The sequence below is a fragment of the Canis aureus genome, chromosome 30 (genome assembly GCF_053574225.1).
Source record: "Canis aureus isolate CA01 chromosome 30, VMU_Caureus_v.1.0, whole genome shotgun sequence".
In the NCBI taxonomy this organism is placed as follows: domain Eukaryota; kingdom Metazoa; phylum Chordata; class Mammalia; order Carnivora; family Canidae; genus Canis; species Canis aureus.
In genome coordinates this window covers 40,593,557-40,609,284 of record NC_135640.1, presented here as the reverse complement: position 1 = coordinate 40,609,284, position 15,728 = coordinate 40,593,557, and the positions used below count along the sequence as shown (strand labels likewise).

Below are 15,728 nucleotides of genomic sequence, written 5' to 3'. Positions count from 1 at the left end.
TGAGCAAGACACCTGACTTTTCTCAAAGGTCTTTGATTCAATGACCGTGTGAGCCTTTACCAACTGGAACGCAAGGGTTCCCCGGTGTGCCCGGGGTCTCGGGGCACAGGCCCCCTAGCACACGCCATCCGAGGCACTCACCACAGGACGGAAGCTTCAGAGACTCAGGGGTGAGGGCTGAAGGCAGGTCCGGGGAGCTGGAGGGCCCAGGGTGCATGTTCTGTGGCCCTGTGGGGTCCAGGGACGCTGGTGGTGTTCTCCAAGTGGGGAGACCGGCGTGCCACTCGATGTGGTCTGTGGGGCCCTCAGTAGGTGTGGGCCAGACGGGTGGCTCCGTGCTGGAGTTTCTTGACAACCATCCAGGGGTGTCCAGCAAGACATTCATGGCCCCAGGAGGGGAGCCATGGGAGTTCCCGGGAGCCCCGCTGGCTGTCGGTGGGCCTGTCACCAAGCCTGGGGCCATGCTGGGCACCTCCTCCTCCATGCCCTGGCCTGTGCCATTCCCGTCCTGCTTCACCACGTCGCTGCCCCCTCTCCTGGGTGGCAGGCCTGGGGTCTGGGCCTGGCCTGCTGTGGGTGTGCCCCCTGGGTACCCAGGGCTGGGCCACAAGGCGGGAGTCTCCCGGTCAAGGGCTGTTGTTTCTGTGCCGAGAACTGGGGCTGTTACTCCTGTTGCCGGAGCCAGGACACCTCCCGTGGGGCTCACCGCGTCACCTACCGAGACACACATCCACTCTCAGAGGGGACACCTGGTCCAAAGACGCTGAGCAAAACCTACCAGATGCCACCCATGAGCGAGAGCCTCCCGGGGGGGCCCCAAAAGTGGGGACAAAGGCTGTCTCATTGGGGGTGATGGGATCACGAATGTCTAGTGGGGCTCGTGTCTGCAGCTCTCCGAGGGGGCGGCAGGGCCTCTCCACTGGATAAATGGGAGCTCTCAGGTGCCACGAGCGGGACTCCAGCTGGGGGGCTGCAGAGCCAGGACATAAGCACGGGGCCCCGTTCTTGCAGCTGAATCCACCCGGCCCTTGAGGAAATGGGGCAACTTCTCTAGATCTGGGCTCAGCGCAGGGCTCGGTGCAGATGACCGGCATCGGTGTGCCCTACGTTACACGAATAAGGGAAGGATGGGGGACAGTGGCCCGTGGGTGCTAGAGAGGCTATGGGATAGGAGGTCCCGGGGGTGGGGGTGGGGGGCGCACCCTCACAGGCCCGGCCCGCTCGGGTGGGGTTGGTGTCCCTGGCCGTCCGGCACTGACAGGTGTAGGAGCCCTCGAGGTTGATGCACTGGGCAGCGGGGGAGCAGTCGTGCCCCAGACTGTCTGCACACTCGTCCCAGTCTGCGGGGCGGGAGAGAAACGGGACGAGCTGCTGAGTAACGGCCGGAGGCTGCTCACAAGGCAAAACAGCAACGGAGCTGAGTTCTCCGCAAGCACCTCCGCAGCCAGCAGTCGAGGGGCAAAGGCCGGGGTCGGTGGTGGGCCCCCCGCCCCCCGATAGCCTGTCCCTGGCCCAGACCGCAGGCCCCGCATCTCCCTGCGACAACCTTCACCGCCGGCTGGCTGCTTTGGGGGCAAAGATTAGCGACTGTCCATTCCCTTTGGAGCCCTTGGCACCCACTGGTGTGAATATATTCTTCTCCTGTGTATTCTGTTTCCAGACCCCAAAACCAGGATGCTTCCCCTCTTCACCAATGGGCCAACATCCCCCTAATATTTAGCCCTTCAGCAAAGAAAACTAGCCAAGCCTGGAGGCATCTGGGTAAATCTAACCGGAACTCTTAGAGACGCACGGAGGAACGGTCCTGAACACTAAGAAGCCCAAAGAGCGCATGTCACTGGGAAGCGCTGACCCTTGTGGGCCGAAGGAAGAGCGTCAGGTAAGGGGCCCCCAGCACCTGCTCACCCACCACACCCGACACAGCCGGCACTTTCCAGCCAGCGGCAGCCTGGACCCGCACTAGCCAACCCGTGAAGCAAGGCTCCTGGGGCCCCCTCTGCTCTCCAACCCCCTCTTCCCGCCCCCCCGGGGGAACTGCCACCCCCACTCTCGCAGGGAAACATCTGATGGTCTCGTGCACTTTGACATGTGACTGATAAAGTGCTACATGTGACACGCATGATAAACCTGAAGGAGTAAATATCTCAAGCTGCATCCCAGGCGAGGAGGAGCCGGGCTAGGGGAGCGGGGACAGCTTTCCCCACACCCCGAATCCATCCTTCAGATCACTGCCTGCCTGTCCCTCCCGCCCCAGGGGAGAAGGTGGCTCAGAACGGAGTGGCCTCTGCTGGGGGACCGAGCCGGGGGCCCACCTGGGGGTGCTGGGCTGGGCTGGGCTTGGCGACACTCTGTGTCCCGGCCCGTCACAGGCTCCCCTGGCTCCACCATGCTCGCTGGGCCAGAGGAGCCCAGACTCGCCCATATTTAAGTCATGACACAGGACGCACACTCGGTTTTATGCGGAGAAAACTCTGCAGCCAAGGGCTGTTCTCGTCCTGTGGTTTTCAATTTTGCTTCATGTGATCTTCACGGAAGCTCATGGAACAGCTCCCTGAGACCCGAGGGCTCATCAGCTGATGCAACAGTCACCTCCCACCGCCCCCTCTCCTCCCCGCCCCCCCAGACAGGGCCCTGTGTCCCCGCCCCCGGGCCTTCCTGGAGCCCTGCCCCACTTCCTCCACAGCCTGCAGGCAGCTCCAGGGGTTTTGGGGGGTGGAGGGGGCTGGGGACCTGGGATGAGCGAGCAGAGCCCCGCAGTCCAGAACGGGCTCCCACCCCTGAACACCTGGCGGCTATTTTTAGCCACAGTGATTCACCGGCCTCCCCGCCGGAGCAGCTGGCCAGCAAGCCCGAGTGAGGCAGGACGCTTTGTCTCGTCTTGCATTAGAGCCCCAGGCCAGGTGGTTCTCCAGTCCAGAGGGAGGAGGCAGGTCTGGAGTGAGAGTGCCCAGGGGGCCTCGGCACCTTCTGGATCCACCAGACGCCTCGGGGGTGCGGGGGGAGGGCTCGCTCCTGGGGGCCCTGCAGCTGCGGGAGGGCGAGCCGAGCGGCCCCGGAGGGCGCGGCTCGGAGCAACAGGGTGCTGCTCAGCGGGGGGCACGCCCTCCTGGAGGCAGACCAAGGACACGTGGCCAGCCACTGACCCCCCCACGACAGATGGGCCTCAGGGGGAAGCTGAGGTCATGACAACGTGACCCCCCGCGCTGCTGGGACATGTTGACTCACGGAGGCGAGAGCCCCCGAGCCACCCAGGAATGCTCCGAGGGCGCCAACAATAGCATTTCTGTGCAGCCGCGAGCAGAGCAGCCCTCCGTGCTGCGGTTTGTTGGCGTTCCGCAGGACGGCCACGCGTGCGCTTCTCGGTGCCCCGCCCGGGGCCTGGGCTGCCTGCCCGAGGGGGGCTGGGCCCGGGGCTCTGGTGACACAAGCAGCGGTCGCTGGGTCACAAGACCCTGCACGGGGCCGGGCGCCCCCATCCCAGTCACCAGGCAGGAAGGGGGTGCCAGCACCGGGAGGCCTCCAGGAGCCTGCAGGGCGACCTCATGGGACCTCATGGGGACGCTTGACGGGACCTGCTGACACCCTGAGAACATGAGCGACGAAGGCGCCTCTTCTTCCTCTGCCTCTTCTTCCCCTCCCAGATCCTCACGAGCCCCCAAGCTGGCTCGAAACAACAGGGTTCATTCTCACACTTGCACAGGCCGAAGTCCAGGATCCAGGGGCGGCAGGGCCCCATCTGGGGCTCGGGGCGGAGGGGGGAGCATCCTCCCTGCCTCCTCTGGCCTCTGGGGCTCCCGGTGTTCCTGGGCTCGTGGCCCCCAGCCTCGGCCTCGGTCTCCCTGCGGCCGTCCTCCCTGTGTCTGGGTCTCTCCTCCTCTGCATCTTCTCCTGTAGGGCGCTCCCCCGATCCGGGGCAATCTCCGATCCTGACCTTAATTTTGTCTACAAAGATGCTTCCTCCAAACTAAATCTGCAGTTCTAGGTGGACATTTCTTGGGGGGGGGGGGAGGGCCGGGCCGGGAGGCAGCACTCGGGGCGCTGGCTCCCCTGAGGGATGCTCGAGTCTGGCCTTGGGTGGAACTGAGGGAGCAACTGAGGACCCCCCGCTGGGGAATGTCATCCCTGCCTCACACATCAGCCTGTTCTCTGCTCTCTCCCTATCTCTGTCTCTGTCTATCTCTGTCTCTCCCTACGTCTGTATCCCAGTTTCTGTATCTCTGTGTCTCTGTCTCTCTCTTCTCTACCCCTACATCTGACTGTCTCTCTCCTCTCCGTCTCCCCACCACCCTCCTCTGTCTGTCCCAAGGTGTCTCCCCCTCCCCTGATCTACGACTTCCTGCCTCAAGGCAACATGAAGTGAAATTACATAACATTCAGGCCAAGGAACTAGAGGCCGGTTGGCAGGTGGCGCAGGGGACGGCGGCCCCCAGGGCCCTTCCCCTCCCGGGTCCTCCAGCCCCGTCCCACCTCGTGTTCTGGGCCCCAGGCTCTGGGGTCCCTCTCCCACCGGAGCAAGAAGCGTGGGATGCAGGTGGGCCCCCACGCAGGAACACAGAATAAGGATTCGAATTTCATGCACTTGATCGATCTTTCACGATAAATACGCGTGGACCTGAAATCGCGTGGCCGGGCCTCTGAGGGGCCTGGCGGCAGTGGGCTCGGGTATAGAGGAGAACCGACCTTGCACGCGTGTGCCCCGCGGGTCGATCTGGAACACCCGGCTCGCCCACAGAGGCGGGAGCATGGGCGCCAGCGTGGAGAGTCCCACTGGGAACTCAGGGTCCTGAAGCAGCAGCCTGAGCGTCACCACCACGCTTCCGGCCTGGAGAGACACGATGCGCACCTTCAGCTTGCCTCTCCTGTACAGGTCGGACAGCGCTGGCGGGAAGGCGTTTGCAACCTAGTGGAGAAGAGGCAACGGCCACTCAGAGCAGATGCTTCCACCAGCGTCTCCAAAACCATTGGGCAGGGCCCGTGTGACCCCCCAAAATGGTGCACAGAATGTGTCCCCTTGGTGACCAAGAGGAGGTGTCCGGTGACCAGCCTCTAGGGGCCAAGAAGAGACAGGAGCACCTGGCCCCCCGCACCTCCCCCAGGGCCTCCCCAGGGACAGCCGCGGTCCCCACTACGATTGTGAGAATCCCGGTCACCACGACAGTTGGGCTTCCCGTCACGGATCACAAGACGCACAAACCACTGTGCGCCCTGGAAATCGGTGTGCAGGCGACGTGTGTGTGAGACAGATGGAGAGATGTAGTGGCTACTTGCAGCTGCGCCCCTCATGGGCTGTATCCCCCCCAGAAACACCGGGGCCACCAGTGTGCGGGGCCAGCATGCCGAGCGAGGGAGGCCAGCCTTGCCCCCCACACACACCATGCCCCGCACACACGCGAGACACTCCCACTGACAGGAACAGGCTAACATATCAGTTTGAGGACAGGATAAAATCTTAGGCCATTCATGGTTCTCGGTGGTTTAGCAAGTCACTTGGGTCCCAGGTTCATCTGTCACCCAAGGGGAGACAGCCCTGGCCGCTGGCCTGGTTCCCCTGGGCTGCATACTGCTGCCCCCTCATTAGCCACGGGGAGGGTGGATGCCGTGACCCCTGGTAAACGCCCCCCCCCCAGTGAAGCCCCAGCACTAAAGCAGGGAGACAGATGCCCCGGGCTACCTGGATGGAAGGTTCCGCAGAAAACCCAGCTGCACCATCGGGGGCGCACTTGAACCAGAGCTTTTCACAGACCGTTTGGCCCCGTATCCAGATTTAAGGGGAGCCCCCCTAAGGGGCAGCACTTGGGTAATCAGTGCCCAGGATCTGGTCTGGGGTGACGCGTGCTCGTGCGCAGTCACAGAGAAGGGGCTGGCACAGCACGCACGGTTGTCTGGCTCAGTCGCCCCTCCACCCCCCACCCCCACCCCCCCCCCAGCACCGTGTCTGCACTTTGGCTTTACCTCGTGGAGCAGCAGTCGGGAAAAGTCCCGGTACTCGGGGCTGCCGGGGTTGAGCAGCTCCTCCGTCACGTTGTGGTCCAGGACCCTGACGGTGACTCGGAACACGCGGGCGTCTGCAACAGCGACAACGCAAATTGGCCAAAATCGGTGATGAACCGTCACACACGCCTTGCTGTCACTGTTCCCCAGAAAGTCTCCTCTTCTGAGGGGACATTTGTTTGCTGATAGATGGAGGGAGGAGTCCTGGATCAGCTGGCACACGTACGGTCCGCAGGCCCCTCTTGCCATCCTCACCCCGCGTGGCTGCGGCTTTCCCGCGTCGTCCACGCACACAGCCGGCCGGGTCCTCACGCCGGATGCCACCAGGCCCCGGTACCCAATGCATCCTGTCCACCCAGGACTTTCCAAGCGTGTGCACCCAGAGTCCCATCCCAGGAACCGACTGTCCCCGGCAAACCGGGGTGGGGGGGTCGCCCGGCAAGGGAGGCACCCCTTCTCTTTGGCCATAAGCAAAGCCGGGAGAAGTAGGATGGGACGGGGAGCGCGTGTCTCTTTCATCGCCGAGAGTAAAACCAACATCCAAGCAGGTCCTGCTGCGTCTCCGTGTGCTTCTCTGACGACCTAACGGCCGTGGGCCGGATGCGCCCTTTATCCCTGCTGGGTGCACGTGCCACGAGGGCCGCGGAACTGTCACCGGGTTGTACCCCGTGCGTTTCTAGATCAGGGCCTCTCTGGCCCTTCTCCCGTCCTCGGGGCACCAAGTGTCCCTGTGATGTCAGCCTCGACCCTGCCCACAACGAGAGCCTCCTGGGAAGGGGGGGGTCAGTGTCCACCTGAGCCCCCGAAATCCAGACTCTCTGTGAGGCTCTGCAGCCACTGTGACCGGAACGCCCACCGCCTCCTAACGCCGAATTACCTCGACAGAGCCTTTAACGTGAACCAAGCTCCTTAAGAGAGCAGCGTGCACGCAACAGACATTTTTACAACACGGAGAAGGAGAGAAGAGGCTGGCGGTTCAGGAGTCTTCTGGAACTTTCCTGAGGGCACGGGTTGCTGAGCCCCCCCCCCCCCTGCACATCTAGACATGCTCAGAATGTCCCATGGGAGAGGAGTTGGGGAGGGAGCAGAGGGAGGGTCAGCAGAAGCAGGGGATGGGGAGAGCTGGGGTCTGCCCTCACTCCCGACGACCTAGGGAACCGAGTGCTCCCTCACTTACTCCCGGCAGTACTTGGACCCTAGACTGAGAAGATGACGTGGGTCCTGCTCTGAAGTCGGAAGCCTCGTGTGCCAAGGTGTGCCCATTTCGTGGCTGGGGCTCTGGGGGTGGGGGGGCCGCTGCGTGCCCATTCTATGTGTTGTGACAATTCAGCAAGGGCCGGCCCCAAATCGGCTCCCAAAGGCTGCAGGACGGTGTCCTCAAAGGCCTGCTCATTCCATCCCTCGTTCGTCCCTGCACAAGGCCTCCCGCGCAGAGATTTCTGTGCTCTGTCCCCAGACCGGCCTGGGAGCTCCTCTGTCCCTGCCCAGGTACGCCCAGGCCAGGCAGGGAGGAGATGCAGTCATGGGGAGGGGCGGTGAGGTCAGCCACCTGCGGAGCCCCATCCCCGTCCCCCCCACCGCCCGGGCCACACCAGCCACCCTCTCCAGAGCTGAATCCCTGGTTCACACCTACAACCTGTTTGGGTGAAAGAAAGTATCTTCACGGGCCGATCTAGGGGGCACCGCGTTAGCTTTTTAAGGGCCTCATGCGGGAAATGAAGCAGGTCCGGGAGGATGCCCCGTGATGCTCGGCTCCGGTTCCGGGAACGCATAGACGCAGCCCTGTGAAGTCGGTGCTGCAAAAAGGCCTTTCAGGGCGCGCCCATCGCTGCCGTTTTTGCTTAATCACACTGTTTGCTCCGCCCTCTCGGACTGCGAAGGCCTTCAAACCGGGAAGGTGGGCTCCTCACCTCGTCACCTCAGGTGTGAGCATGGGCCCCCGCACCCCCCGCGGAACAGGACGAGATGTACGGCGTGAGAGGAGCCGTGGAGACCACAGACGGCCACCGTGGCACCGCTCAAAGGACACGGAGCCCCCACAGCCCCTCCGGGAAGGACTGCCCCTGCCCTGAGAAGATGACGAAAGAGGATGGGAATCTTGGGGCCAACAGAGGTGGAGCCGCAGACCCTCAGGTAAGACGCAGGGCGCGTGTGGGTGCCCTTACCTGTTCTGACGGTCAACGTGGCGGTGACATTGCCCCCGCACGCCTGGTAGCTGGTCTTCACCCCATACAGCTCTCCGGCCTCCAGCCCCGCCACCTCCAGGGTCCTCCCCGCGGTGCTGGCGCTCTGCAGGAGCTCCTCCCCCTTGTAGACCTGCACGTGGAAAGTGCGGTGCAGGGAAGAATTCAAACGCCAGGACACCTGAAAGCTGCTGCTGGTGACGTTGAGGGTCACGTAGTCCCGGATGGGAGGGCAGTCTGTGGAGGCAGAGGGTGAATGAGGTCGGAGACACCAGAGACAACCAAAGCAACATCCCTCTGTGGGCCCACAGCAAACTCAAACAAAAACACTTCGGCGTCGAGGGAAACCATCCGCGAAAGGAAAGGACAAGCTGCAGAACGGGAGAAAATAGTCACAAATCAAATACCTGGTAAGGGGCTAATATCCAAGATGTGTAAAGAGCTCATCCGACTCCATAGCGATCACACGCGTGCACACACACACTCGATCCAATTAGAATATGGGCAAAGGATCTGAACAGACATTTCTCTGAAGAAGACATCCAGGTGGCCAGCAGACACACGAAAAGGCGCTCGCCGTCACTGGTCATCAGGGAGGTGCCCCGCACACCTGTCGGAACGGCTGACATCAACACCACGGGAGATAACGCGCTGGTGGGAATGTGGAGCAGCCGCTCTCGAAACAGCGTGGAGGCTCCTCCAAATGTTAAAACTAGGGTGACCGTCGCATCCAGCAATCCCACCACTGGATGTGTATCCACGGGAATCGAGACCACACTGTCAAGGATGCGCCTGCGCGACACGGATTCCCCCGGGACCTCCGGAGGGACACCTGCCGCCGCCTCCGTGGGCCCGGGACCCCTCACTCCGGATGTGTGCCCTGCAGAGCTGTGACAGGGTCAGGTGCTGTGCTTCTCGGCACCTGGTCTGCGCTCCGGGAACTGGGCCCTTCTCCAACTAGTTTTCGGGGCAGCTACTTGCGGGACGGTGCCGCCTGTCTCGAGGTCTTTCCGATGCTGCCCGTCAGCCGCCCTCTAACGTTCGAAGGCGGATCCACCTCTGCGGGACAGGCCTGGAGATGTTTTCAATGCAAATCGTCCTTCTACTCCTTCCCTCTGTCCTCCTGTGACACGGATTTGCGTCCTCCAGGTGCAGGATGCCTTCTCGTTGCCCGCTAGGACACTCCTCTTAAAATGTGGTCCCGGAAAAGAATGTTCAGGATGCAGGATGCCTGCATGATCTGAGGGCACCTGAGGCCTTCCCCCATCCTGCAGCCGTGAACCAGATCCAGGACCTGACATTGGTCTGGGTGACACACATCACATTCCCTGTGTCCCCGGGTCTGGGCCCTCGTTTGCTCCGGGCAACCCTGACCCGTTGCTGGCGAAGCAGTTCGGGTGCTCCTGGGGGTCCTGCCTCTCCCATGATCTCTCAGCTCAGCCTCTGCTCCGGACCTGTCAGCGTGGCACCTGAACCTTATAAAGGTAGAGATGCCGGGGACTCCCACCATCGATCCGGAGCACCCCGTGTTCAGAAGCCTGACGGCGGGTGAGGAGCACCAGCACGGGCGAAGCTGCACGGCCGCGTCTCACCCGCCCCGACCACCCCGACAGCCCACGGCCCTGCCCTCGCCCACCCCCAGGTTCGGGAGACGAGGCCAGTGGCTATTAGGTCCCAGCTGGGAGGGAGACCGCGTCGGAGGGAGAGAGGGCGACCTCGAATACAGTTCCACCTGATGCTAAAAGCAGACCGTGTTCCTGGAAGAGCAAGCGGGAACCGTGAGGTATTTCTGACGGTTTTGTTTTGTGCAAGAATCCAGCTGCCCTGCATGTCGCTAAGCGGATGACTAATTTCACAAGAAAAGCATCTGAAACTTGCGCTGTATTTTCCACGGGGTCTGTACCTCTCAACCATTCCAGCAGATTGCTCATGTACATTAGCCTCTAAATGTAAAACATATGCTGCTCCCCTTAGCGCTGCGCGGCTGGGATTCACTCTGACATTCTGATCTGGAAAATTCCCTGGTCTTTTCTGCCTAAGAGAAGTGAGGGCGGCGGGGGGGAGGGGAGGGGACAGGGTGCAGCTTTTCCTAGTGATGTTTCGCCCTCGAGAGACCCTTTATCTTGAAGGAAACTTGCAACTCGTGACTTCGAGTGCGCAGTGTGGCTGGCAACGTCCCTAACTGTAAATAGAGCCTGATCGCCTATCAGATTGCTCGCCAGAGTATTCTCAAGTACTGTATTCCCACCTTCCACGCTCGCTGATGGGACAGGACTCTCCCCCGGAGGCCACGGGACAGGAGAGGTAGGATGGTTGGCGGGGGGTTCTCTGCGAAGCCCTGTGGGCACATTTGTGCGTGGAGGGTGGTGCTGGCGTCTGGTCCGACTCCAGTGTCATGAAGCACAGCAGAGGAGTGTTTTGTTGCCAGAAGTGGGGCTGGCAGGTGCATTTCTTCAACATCCAGGGACCCTCAAACATGCCTTTTCATGCATTGACAATAAATACCGTTTTGAGTGCCTGCTGTTTGCCAAGTACAGAGACTCATTGGCAGAGACCAGGAGACAAGACTCCTCCCTCCAAGGAGCTTCATCTGCTGTGAGATGGAAGATTCCAGTGGGAGAGGACGGACCCTGGACACCTCCCATTCCTCGAGGGACGCTGGGGACCAGCCCGCACGTCCCAGCATCAGCTCACAGCCTCCACCCCATCAGCGGGAAGAGGCAGCGAATAAGAACCTGATATCGTCACCCCCATCACGCTCTGCACCAGCAAAGAAAAGGCCCCACTGCTCCAGAGCGCTGGTCAACCCCCAGCCCGGCACTCGGATGTGGGAAAGAAGGGGCATGGCCACGGGGGAGTCCCCGCAGGAGGCCTCGCGCCGGCTCTGGATCAGGAACAGATAATCCAGAATCGGAGGCGCCCTCCAGCCAGAGGAGGCTGGGAAAGGTCGCCTCCGGTGATGGACAGGGACTGGGCTGTCTCATAGAATCAGCTTGGGAACCTCGTACCGACCGGTGACCTTCCTTTACCTGGACTTCCTCTTTTGAAAATGAGCACAGTAAGGGCAGATGCCTCCTGGGGGCGTTTGTTTTTTGTTTTTTTGTTTTTTTCTTTTTTTGAGATTTTGATATTTTATTTATTATTCACAGGCAGAGACACAGGCCGAGGGAGAAGCAAGCTCCCTGCAGGGAGCCCGATGCGGGTGGGACCCTGGGATCACGACCTGAGCCGAAGGCAGACGCTCAGCCACTGAGCCCCCCAGGGGCTCCCCGTTCTGGGGGTGTTCTAAGGGTTAAATAAGGTAAGACTGTAAACTGCTCATTCAAAGCCCAGGAGAGTTAAGTGCTGAGCGGCTCTTGGCTGTGTTATTGTTATGAACAAAGGGAGGGTCCTCGCCCTTCTGTCCCCTTATAAACATCTAGTTCACACTCAGTGATAACTATAAGCTCTATAGGGATCCCTGGGTGGCTCAGCGGTTTAGCGCCTGCCTTATGGCCCAGGGCGTGATCCTGGAGACCCAGGATCACATCCCACGTTGGGCTCCCTGCATGGAGCCTGCTTCTCCCTCCTCCTGTGTCTCTGCCTCTCTCTCTCTCTGTCTATCATGAATAAATTTTTTAAAAAATTAAAAAAAAACAATAAGCTCTATAACCACTTCACAATGTTAAAGTTCTAGTTTTCATGGCAAAATGTTGGGAGCAAGCTAACTGCCCCCATCCCTTGAGAAATGTACCTAAGAGCATCGTATCATTGCCGTAGCCGGTCATGACAGAGGTCACCCTTACCCGTGGGGGGATACATCGCAAGGCCCCCAGCAGATGCCCGAGCCACGGAGAGCACCGCACCCTCATACATCATGTGTTTCCCCACATAGATTCCTAAGATAAAAATTTAACTTCTAAACCAGGCACAGTAAGAGATTAGCAACGGCCACTGATAATAAAAGAACAATTCTAACAATATACTGTAATGCAAGTTACGTGAATGTGGTCTCTCTCTCTCTCCCTCTCTCTCTCTCTCAAAATATCTTATTGCGCTGTCCTCACCCTTCTTATGATGACAGGAGATAACAAAAATACCGATGTGACAAGGTGAGGCGCCGCTGTGACACAGCGTTAGGCTACTGTCGACATCCGGACCGCACATCAGAAGCAGGATCATCTGCTTCCAGGACGCGGTTGACCGCAGGTGAGTGACCCCACGGAAAGCAAGCCTGCCTCTGAGGGGGACCACTCTATGACTTAACCATCGGAAATCCTTATCATGAAGCCCAATTCGCTCCCACGGAAAACTTTATGTGACATAATGGCGAGTAAAGAAAGCAGGATGCAAAGTTGTATCGGTAGCAGGATTTAAATAACATTTAAAAACCTAGCATAAATAAATAAATAAATAAATAAATAAATAGATAGATAGATAGATAGATAGATAAATAAATAATATAAAAAATAAATAGCAAAAATAAAAATAATAAAAATAAAATAATAAATATAAATAAAATAATAAATATAAATAATAAAAATAAAAACAGTCTTCTGGGGGCACCAGGACGGGCATTCACCTTCCTCTGTTGGTAGAAGTTGTTAGAGTAATAAACCAGGTTCCAGAATGACGAGACCAAGTTTTCGTGGCCACAAGGAGTGGGCTGTCTCTGATCTCGGCCGGGCCATTGGAGAGCAGGTGCCGAGGCCACCCACGCCTCCTCTCCTGCCCAACCTGTTCATGCCCTGCTGTCCTGCCGGTGCCTGTCCCCACCACGCCCACTGTCCCATCACCAGCCACTGCTCCGGGCACCCTGCCTGAACTGTTGCATCCCTGCTTTGTGCCCTGCCCCAACTCAGAGTGGGATCGGCTGCTGCACATGGAGCAGGCCGGACCCCACAGGTGAACCCCTCACGTGGAGAACGTCTATGGCACCCGGGGCCCAGCTCCTTCTCTGCTCTGTCTTTGCTCCTCCATCCCTAGGGTCTAACCTCAAGGCCACCATGGGGCTCAGATGGTGATCGGGACCTTGGCCATCGTAGCGCTGTGCCCACCCTGATCTCAGCAGGGCCAGCACCCTCACGCAGTCTTCTCACCTCCCATGGAAGCGTCCACTATATCTCACCAGCTAAGGTGAGTCCTACCTGCAAAGAGGGAGAGAAACATAACCTTTGCAGCTGGGCTCATCTTCACAGAAACCTCCACATTCCATCACCAAGGAAGGAGAGATGGGATTTGGTCCTCTGGTCCCTTCTCCACCCAGCAGCAGAGCGCACCTGAGCACAGGTGCGTCAGGTCATCCCGTGTGCCCTCCAGAGCCCTGTCTTACTCAGAGGGCAGTCCCAGCAAAGCCCTGCTTGCTCATCTCCTGCCACGAAGGCCGCAGGAGCAGAGAGACAACACCGTATTGTGGAAAAATAGGACGTGCAACCTATGGCGTATGAAGGAGCCTTGCCAAAAAAAAGGCCAAATCTGAATCTGAATCTGAATCTGAATCTGAATCTGAATCTGAAGGTGCCTCTACGTTAGGGGTTATTAACCTGGATGGAGACCAGAGGCAGACGTCAGGGGTCCACGCATATAGATGAGAAGAAGAATCTTTATTTTCATGCGCATCTAATATAATGTAACCTTTGCTTCATTCGTGACCCGGGTACCGGCGGAAACCACAGAAGTCCCGTATCACAGGACGATGTGGCACCCCTCTGAGCATCATCTGTGCTCACCACTGCTGAACTGCATGATTTAATCAATGCGTGAAGATGTGCATGGTGTACAAACTCAGGTTGGGCTCTCCAGAAACAGGCCCTGAGACGAGGACTTGCAAGCAGGTACTCTGGGAAATTGGGGCCATTAAGGGGAGGCGCACAGGGAAAGGAAGGTGACAGGGAAAGGCCTTCTATGAAGATGATGCTGGAGTAGGCAACTGGACCCGGTTGCAGCAGGAGTCTCTGGGACATGATGCCACCTGCATGCCCTTCTCTGAAGGCTTCTGACAGGCAGACAGAGCAGCCACGTCAGCAATGGACAGTTGACCGAAGGGATGGAAGGGGACAGTGTGGCTTTGGACAGTTGTGTCACCATTTGGGGCCGTGAGATTTTGATAACTGTGTCTTGATATGGTCAAATTGCTCTGTCGTCCCATATGCTTGATGCACTTGGGAACATTTTGTGAAGGGATCCATTGGCTTCATCAGATGCGTAGGATCCAGCACCATTAAAGGAAGAGCTAACTGTGGGTTAGAAAATCCAGAGAATGGGGACAGGTATTAGGGCCCCTGGATGCAGGTATTAGGGCCCCTGGATGCCCATCGGCAGATCCCAGCTTATGGGAAACCCCACTGGGTGAAGGGGCACCGACTCCTCCAGCCATTACAAGAAGAACCAGAGAGGTGTAGGGAAACCCCAGATTTCAACTCAAACAAACTGTCAAAAACTTAGGATGATGATGGGAAATGAGAGATTTCAACAGACTGGATGTTTGATGAGTTTAAGGAACTGTGGTTTGGGGTTTTTAAGGGATGATATGATCTGATACTTGGGTTTTTTAAAATCTCTCTCTCTCATCTCCTAGAGTCACATCCTGGAGTGTGACAGACGGGGTGATACATTGAAGGGGGTTCAGAAGGATGGGGCAGGGGGCGGGCAGCAGATGGGGACAGAGATGGAGCAAAAGGGGTCCCCAGGGGGTCAGCGGACCTTCATCACACTCCTCTCTAGGCTTCGATCTGTCTACAAGTTTCCAGAATAAAGACTTAAGAATCCCCGTGGCCTTATCACCTCTGCGCGGGTGGGTTGTGCCTGGCCCTGCCCCCTGTCCCCAACCCCCAACCCCCTCCTCGCCACGCTGTCCCCACCGCCTCCTGGCTTCTGGACTCCATCACGCACGCACCTCTGCTGGGGCCTGACCTCATTCTGTGTGGGAGTTTTCCGAAGTTTCTGTAACCAATGACCCCAAAATAAGAGAAATTCACTCTTAGGGCTCTGGACGTGAGAGGTTGAAGACGCAGGTGTGGGAAGGCCTGTGCTCCTTCTGGAGACTTCTGGGGAGAATTCAGGCCCTGCCCTGCACAGTCTCCGTGGCCGGTGGTCCCTTCACCATCAAAGCCCCGCCCAGAGCCTGTGCCCCCTCTGCTCCCCTCAAATAAGCCACCACTGTCCCCCCAGCTCAAGCCCCTTGGCTAATCCCATCCGCAAAGTGCCTTCTGCCTCGTGAGGGACAACCACAGGCCCTGGGTTAGCAGGTGGGCCGCTGCGGGGCGTGTTATTCAGACCAGACTGTACTCTGGTCTCCACCCAAAGGTCACCATGTCCCGGGGCCTCCCCTAGTCACCACCTCTGAGGCCACACCCCCAGCCCCCAGACCCAGCCCATCACTCTCCTTTGTCTTGCACCTGAACCGCTGCCCCACATTTGGTGTTCGCCCACATGTGCGTCCTCTTCCTCACTGAAATGGGAACCAAGGGAGCAAGGGCTCCTGGACGCCGAGGAACATAGCAGATACTCATTAAAGTGTGTTGTATATGGGAATGGATGCACGAATGAATGAATGAATGAATGAAGGCTAACCTG

General features: G+C 58.9%; 1 protein-coding gene and 1 long non-coding RNA gene across 2 annotated transcripts in view; one reads left to right on the top strand and one right to left on the bottom strand.

Annotated features, from left to right (window-relative positions):
• Positions 1-15,728, bottom strand: part of UMODL1 (uromodulin like 1) — a 59,005-nt gene that overhangs the window by 28,144 nt on the left and 15,133 nt on the right. The window contains exons 7-11 of the mRNA XM_077878734.1: positions 8,157-8,411; positions 5,953-6,065; positions 4,681-4,900; positions 1,203-1,340; positions 142-714 (exon numbers count right to left, since the gene is read on the bottom strand). Of these exons, the coding sequence (XP_077734860.1) occupies positions 142-714; positions 1,203-1,340; positions 4,681-4,900; positions 5,953-6,065; positions 8,157-8,411 (1,299 nt within the window). The remainder of the gene's footprint in view (positions 1-141; positions 715-1,202; positions 1,341-4,680; positions 4,901-5,952; positions 6,066-8,156; positions 8,412-15,728) is intronic.
• On the top strand, positions 10,303-14,903 carry LOC144301677 (uncharacterized). Its single transcript, XR_013368416.1, has 4 exons — positions 10,303-11,232; positions 11,324-11,475; positions 12,238-12,362; positions 13,140-14,903. It is a non-coding gene; the product is annotated as an uncharacterized LOC144301677 (long non-coding RNA).